Below are 7933 nucleotides of genomic sequence, written 5' to 3' on the forward strand. Positions count from 1 at the left end.
AATTGGCCAGGGCAATGCAGAGTTTCTGTATGTAGATCATAAACTGTTCAGAATTAAAGTTTTTTAATTTAAGGTCACATTTTTTTTTTAATCTTTTGAAAACTATCTATTCTAATTAGTTTAATTACTTACACAAATCTTTTCTTTTTCTAAAGAAAGCTTTATAGAAATATGCCAGAGAAAAATAAGTGACGAACAAAATCAGGAAACCCTCTGGGGACTGAAAACCTCTAGGGACTGAAGTTCAGCAAAACCAGTTCTCTCACTTGCAAGAAGTCGAATTTAAGAAGCCATGGCTTAGATACCAAAACAGACAAACTGAGGCTCAAAAAGCTCAGTTGAATAACACTGTACTGAAATGAAACCAAATTTCCCAAAGTCCTTTATAAAAATAATTCCTGGTAATTCAAACCCCACTGAATTTAGATCTAGATCAGAAGTGTATTCTCTTGTATAAAATTAATTATCCAACAAACAAAAGTTGATTTTTTCATGTTTTAATGTGTAACAATGATTTAATGTTGTTTATGGTCCAAAGTATTAGGTATTACTTAGTACCAATTTTTATTGGCTATGTTACATCATCTACGAATGACAATCAGTGGTACAGTACATGCTTTTTCAAAACGACTGTAAAACATAAATATTGTGAACTCAGATACATATTGCTGAGTTGGGAATCATTCTTAAAAACCGGCATGGCAAACTTGACATGTAAGCAAGATAACAAAAAATGGCTAAACCTTTTTTTGCCCCTGTATTCAGATAATGAGTCTCAAGTAACAGAATCCGAGATACATCAAACCAAAATATTTACAAACATTTAATAATGTTTCAGACCAAACAAAGAATACAAGAAGGAGAAATTGAGGAAATCATTCTTTTTCTACATTTAGTTTTTTTTTTTTTCTTCCCCCTGCTGGTTCTTACTGACAAGCATTTCAAAGATTTAGATAATAGATTAATTTCTTAACTCCTAGTTAAAATTAAGTGAAAAGACTTCATTTTGTAGCTGTCTCTGTTACCCTCCAATTAGCCACATAACATTTAATTAGAGCAACAAGTCATCCCAGGTATGTGAAACACATCGTCCTATTAGTTTCATAGATATAGTTTGTATCATCCAACACAGAAAAAACCGTGGATAATTATCTGAAGAAAATGCTGCCTCATCTGAAATTTGAAGTTCAAAGTAGTTTATCTTAGACATTTTATCTTCGGGCCAGGGAAAAAAAAGACACTATATTAAAGTTTTACCAATCCTTAGGTAGATGCGTTAAAAAGAAAGGACTTTAAAAAATGAATAATTGTCAATTCTGAAATTAACAAGTTTAACAGCCTTTTCTAAATTACTGGTAAAATTAAATTTATGAATTTTTATAAGCTCTTTCTTCTGATGTGAAGATAAGTAATAGTTCACCACCACTGACCCTGAAAGTGATCTAGTGACAAGAAATACTACACTTAGTCAGAAAATAAAAATTAACATGTAATTCTAATCACATAATGATAATGAAAAAACAAATTAATTCATATTCAGAAACCATTTGTTTATAAGATTATTTGGGACAACGAAAATGTATTTCTGAATCTATATAATTGCAAATATAAGTAAAATTACTAGTGCTATGTTCTTTTTTTCTCTAAGATGTAAACAGTATTTTACATTGTAAGATACCTTTTTCATCTAAATGTGGAAGATAATACTGGAAAGGTTAATACTCTTACTATACTCCAAGCAACCAACCAAAAAAAGCCAAGTGTTTTTCCAGTACAGGAGCGGTATCCACAAAGTACCGACCACATGTCTGAGAAAGGCAGTGTGGTCCATGCCTAGTACTCTCTTCACAGTGGTCAGCATATACGCTGACCAGTGCGTCTCTGGAAGCACTACCCCACTGATAGGAGGAGAACACTCACCTGGATTTTAAATTTAATTTTTTTCTTTTTTAGCTTATCTTTGAAAAGTCAATAAAGCCAACTAAGTTTTTAAAACATAGAATTCGTTTCATTTTCAGGCCGGATCTTGCTTACCAATAAGTTTTGCCTAAAAGGATATGTATGGCATTCACAGGCTTTTAGCTTTTTACAGCAGCTTAACCAAAACAAGACAAAATAAAAATACCAGTAATAAACAAGCCAGTGTCTCTAAGACTCTAAATGTGGCATCTCATGACAGTGAGCTTTGGGTAAGAGTATATTATTAGCAAGCTTTCTTCTCTGTGACTGGGCGTAATTTGCTATATTACTAAGATAGTAACAGTTGGATTGTTTTTCAGGATTCCTGGGGAGCAGTGCTTGCTTTACATCCATGCGAGCTGCTGTCATCACTACTGTGTCCAAGCCCAGAGGATGAACTGGAAAAGAAGAGAGGGGAAAAATAATAAAAAGAGGAAATTGGTTTTCACAACACACTCAAAGCCTGAGTAACAGAGGAGAACTTTAATTATCTCCAGTCACAAAGAGAGACAGGAAATTTGGACTTTTAATTAGCCATTTGGAGTGCAGTTGGATATTTTTTTAGCTAGATAATTTAAACGCGAATAATTCAAGTCTGACTAAATGAAAGTCACATAATCAGAATGCAGATAATTGAATTTCTACTGCATTCATTAATTCAGTGTGGAGGTGTGTGTGAAGACTACTATGATGAGCTGTCACAGCTCAATAAAATCTCAGTCAATTAATTTTTTCATTATCTTACTATTACATCAACAAAAAAGTGAAGTGTGTGTATATATCTACACACATGCATATGGACACGATGTGTTATATAAATACATTGTGCATTAAATCAAAATGCAAGGAAATACCTTTCTGAATCATAATCTATATCATTTTCTCTTTTTCTTTCTTCATCTTCTTCAGGGAAACGTCTGTTCATCAAGGCAAACTTGTGAATTGCTTCCTCCACAGAGTATTTAGTCTGCCCAGAAACACATGCCTCGATGTCTTCCGAATTCAGATGGCTCTGCAAGAAGAGGTGAAGGCTGCTGTCTGAAAGCAAAAGTGCATTCTGTAGGACCCTATGTAAAAGGAAAAAGGAAAAACCATCGGAATGGATAAAATTAACAGGGATGGACAGTGATGAGGAGGAGAGAGAAACATCAGAGCTACGCCCTGACATCATTTCTGTACTGTGGTAAACTTTGCTACAATTATGGACTGTACCTATTAAAGGGATGAAAGCATATGTTCACTTTTACTCAATTATTTGGAAACTTAGGTGAGTAAAAACATGGAGCTAATAGTTAAGAACATCTGTTAAAAGAAAAACTTCAAGGACATTTCTTCAATTTAACCATCTGTTGTGACCATGTGGATTAATTATGGAAATATTTTACTTATATTGTCATAAAAAATTATTCTACTTAAAAATCTTTTACTGCCAACCAGCCAGCATGTCAGTTCAGTGATCTTTATTGGAGAGGCTGTCATGAAACATCCAAGCTCAACTACTGATGATATTAAAACTTATATTTTAAAAACTCTACATTTCTCAGCATGTTTTATATTTTAAAGCATTATGCATACGATTGTGTATATAAGTATGTGTTAACAAGGGCTGAGTTGAGCTAGGTGGTTTTTGTTTTTTTTTAATACCTAATTTGACTACAAATTTCTTCAAAACTTTCAGCAATATTACATACTTATGCTGTCAAAATAAGCAACCAAATAAAGTGAATCCCAGCCCATCTTACTACATGTTATATATACAAGGGGACCTCAAAAAGTTCATGGAAAAATTCCATTATCTTTCAAGTCCATTTTTCCAGGAACTTTTTGAGCCTCTTGTACATGTGTGTACATACACACAACACAAATAAATATTTAAACTATGATTTTACCGTAGGTACACACTAGCCTTTCTCCTTTCAAGATCAAAGTTTTACAAACAGGACAGATTTCAAGTGCATCAAAACTAATTTACATGGAGCATTAAAAAATACTGTAGTAAAATCTATACCCATTCAAATTCATGTTATTGGTGAATATTTTTTTTTTTTCGGAAATGCATGTTTTACAGCAGGAAATCAAGTCAGAATACATCCTTACATTTATATAAAAACTAGTTTTCTTTTCTTAGCAAAGGTTTTGATATATAATAATTTTATCTCTATGAATATACACTAGGTCCCAGTGTGTATGACAAGCACTAGACCACAAGGTAGGTTTGAACCACAAGGTCAGCGGTTCAAATTCACCAGCCACTCCTTGGAAACACTATACAGGGTTGCTATGAGTTGGAACCCACTCAGCGGCACTTACCAACAAACAGCAACAAGGTATGATTGGAGTCCTGGTGTGGCACTGTATGATAAGTAGTGGACCACAAGGTCGGTTTGCACCACAAAGTCAGTGGTTCACATTCACCAGTCACTCCTTGGAAAACCTATGGGTCGGAACCAACTCAATGGCACTTAACAACAAGACACTTGTATGGGACAAACCTAGAAAACACTGAAACCAAAGTTTAATTTTGTCCAACATGGGATTTTTTTCACAGAGATTTATGAAATAGAGATCATATGTTTCTGACAAAATAAACCTTATTTTCTGCATTTTTAAACCAATCATTGCATCTGCTGCTAAATGCCGTCAAGTTGGTTCCAACTCATAGCGACCCTGTATAGGGTTTCCAAGGCTTTTAGTCTTTATGGGAACAGAAAGTGCCCTCTTTCTCCTGTGGAACAGCTAGTGGATTCGAACTGCCGGGCTTGTGGTTAGTAGCCCAACATGAAATTCACTCCACTACCAGGGATCCTTACACCAATAATGATGAAAACACATCTCTTCAGGTTGTTGTAGTTGGTTGTTAAGTGCTGTCGAGTCAGTTCTGACTCATACCAACCCTGTATAGGGTTTCTGAGGAGTGGCTGGTGAGTTTGCTGCCAACCTTGCAGTTCAAACCAACCTTGCGGTCCAGTGCTTATCCTACAGCACCACACCAATTTACTTAAAACACAAGGGTCATTAGAATACCATGTCCTTTTCTTCAAAAGAAAATATAATTATTTGTTCAAGTAAGCAAATGTCTAAAAATGCAAAGTATCCAAGCCACAATCTAGCCATCCCCTTTGTTTCACGAGGTTTACAAATGGAGTTTGAGAAAATACTCTTGACTGACCTACAGAAGGAGAAAGTAAAACCTTTGCACTTTTTACAAGACAATCTCTCAAGGAAGCTTCAGCTAAATACTTCCTCTCCTTCCATATCCTCTTTCCTGGGTTCTCCCAGAAGATGACAAAGATAAATTTACCAAGTCCAAGTAGTACAGTAGTAAATCCCTTTTACTACTCTTCAGATTTATTTGCTATGTTTCCAAATGTTTATCACTCTTGTTTTAAATACTTCAAATTAAGAGAAGAGTTATATAGCAACAGCCCATTAATATGAACTTAGGTTCGCTGTGAAGTTGGAGCAGAGTGTTTCCTGTATTCTCCTGACAGTGGTTTCCTGCCAGGCCAGTACAAGGAACTGTTCAGAGGATTATACTTACTGCTCTGTTTCTGTTGGAAGTGTGTTTTATTTTCTTTATAAAATAATGGGTAATCTTTAAAATTGATTTTAGGTGGTTTGAGGCATTACGCCACAAAAGTAATGAGCACTAATGCCAATGATATCGGACACAAATTCATTTTAGCTTTATTTCATGTCTAAAGCAATTCTACTGAGCCTTGAACTGCTCACGTGTTGTTATTAACTTGCTAGTAACCTAACACATGGGTACAGCAAACAAAAGTGATCAGAGTCCAGGTTGATCAGGACCTCAAGGCTACTGTCCTTTTTCTTGAGCTATAATTCAATTTCCAATTTTACTGTACATTAGATTCATTATTTCCCAGGGCTTTCTTTTCTACTTAATACTGCCATCTGGAGGACATACAAGTGAAGAGCGAGGCCAAGCATACCAGCCAGCTCACAATTCAGACAAGGGACGGAGAGGTGCGGGGAAGGGAACATCCACACACTCCCAGGGTTCAAAGACAGTGAGTCTGCTCAGCACAGGTTTACTTCTTGAATTGCTGTCTCTTTGGCTAAATCTATGGTGCCACATTTCTATGGGTAAAAATCTACTTTGTGTTGAGTTGATTCCAATTCATTGAGACCCTCTAGGACAGTAGAACTGCCCCATAGGGTTTCCAAGGCTGAAATCTTTAGTCCTGGTGTGACACTGTGGGTTAATGTGCCAGACTGCAAAACCATTTGAACTGCAAGGTTGGCGGTTCAAGAAAACCTATACAGGGTCACTATGAATCGGAATCGACTTGACGGCACTTAACAATCTTTAGAAAAGGAGCTCTGGTATCATAGTGGTTATGAATTGGGCTGCAAACCTCAACGTCAGCAGTTCCAAACTATCAGCTGTTCCATGGGAGAAAGATGAGACTTTCTGCTCCCGAATGGATTTACAGCCTCGGAAACCCTATACAGGGTCGCTATGGATCGGAATGGACTCGACAGCGCTTAACAGCAACAGCAGCAGTCTTTAGAGATGCAGACTGCCACATTTCTCTCCACAGAGGGGCTAACCTGTTGGTTAACAGCACCATGCTTAACCACTGTGCTACCAAGACTCTTTACTCAGTGGTTATCTGTCTTAAATAAGTCAAAATAATTTTTTTTAATGTTTTTGTGCTTTTATTCTGTAATCAGATATTTCATTCCAAAATTTTAAATGTAAAATTTTGAGTGTTTGGTTTGTAAGCATTATCAGTGCATTTAAGTCCTATTTTGAATTAGTACGTCAGAGTATTGTGACTGCCACCATAGTGATAGTAAATCCCATTTTTTCCCTTACTCGTACTTCTGCCACATTTCCACAAGCAAATCTAATAGCAGAAAATCAACTTCAGACTTAAAGAGTTTCTGTAAAATAGTCAATGTCATTTTAGAAGCCTTCATAAAATCAAATACATATGATTTTTAAACCTTTATAAAGGATCAAAAAATAGCCTTTAGAATTTTAAAGGAAATGCTGAAAAGCTGTATTTACAACACAAGTAAAAAGTTACTTCCTTCTCTATAAAAATCTTAAACAAAGCAAATCTGTATTTCTCCTGAACTATTAAAAATCTGGCTTTCCTCAACATAATTTTATTAGGTGTACTGTCATAGTGTGGCACTGCAGGATAAGCACTGAACTGCTTAACTGCAAGATTGGTGGTTCAAACCCAGCAGCCACTCCTTGGAATCCCTATACAGCATAACTATGAGTCAAAACTAGCTCAGTGGCACATAACAACAACATATATTGATGCTGTGGATAAAGCTTTGAGCTGCTAACCTCAAAGTTACTGGTTCAAACCCAGCAGCCGCCCAGAGGGATAAAGATGAGACTGTCTGCTCCTCCTGTTAACTCCAATGGAGTTGGCTATGAGTGAGAATCAACTCCATGGCAGTGGGTTTGGTGTTTGGGTTTTTAATATACATATAAAGCTCTGGTAGCATAGTGGTTACCAATCAGGCTGCGAACCCCAAGGTCAGCAGTTCAAATCTACCAGCTATTCCGCGGGAGAAAGATGAAGCTTTCTGCTCCTGTAAAGATGTACAGCCTTGGAAACCCTGTACAGGGTTGCTATGAGTTGGAACCGACTCCACGGCACATAACCACCACCACCACATTGGTTTAGTTGAGAAAAACACGTAGCTATGCAAAATCATTTAATCCTAGCTGAAAGTGTCCTGGAGCTACTGAACCCAGCATAGCAATATATACGCACATGCGTAAAATGTGTAGAAGTTTAGCTGTTTGATGTAGAAAAAACTTTTTTAACTCAGCCTGTTTCCCTCTTACCATAAGAAAAAAATATAAAAGCTACAAATATTCATTTGAAGATATTCATGATCTGTGCTGTGGTGCCCTCTATTGAACGCAAAGACTTATTTAAAAATATATGTGTGTGTACATATATATATATATATATATGTG

General features: G+C 36.1%; 1 protein-coding gene across 1 annotated transcript in view; it reads right to left on the bottom strand.

Moving 5' to 3' along the window:
- Window positions 1–2275: 2275 nt before the first annotated feature.
- Window positions 2276–7933, bottom strand: part of SNX10 (sorting nexin 10) — a 41306-nt gene continuing 35648 nt past the window's right edge. The window contains exons 5-6 of the mRNA XM_006832197.1: window positions 2814–3026; window positions 2276–2357 (exon numbers count right to left, since the gene is read on the bottom strand). Coding sequence (XP_006832260.1) covers window positions 2276–2357; window positions 2814–3026 — 295 coding nt within the window. The remainder of the gene's footprint in view (window positions 2358–2813; window positions 3027–7933) is intronic.

This window comes from Chrysochloris asiatica, unplaced genomic scaffold (assembly GCF_000296735.1).
Source record: "Chrysochloris asiatica unplaced genomic scaffold, ChrAsi1.0 scaffold00006, whole genome shotgun sequence".
NCBI classification, from domain to species: domain Eukaryota; kingdom Metazoa; phylum Chordata; class Mammalia; order Afrosoricida; family Chrysochloridae; genus Chrysochloris; species Chrysochloris asiatica.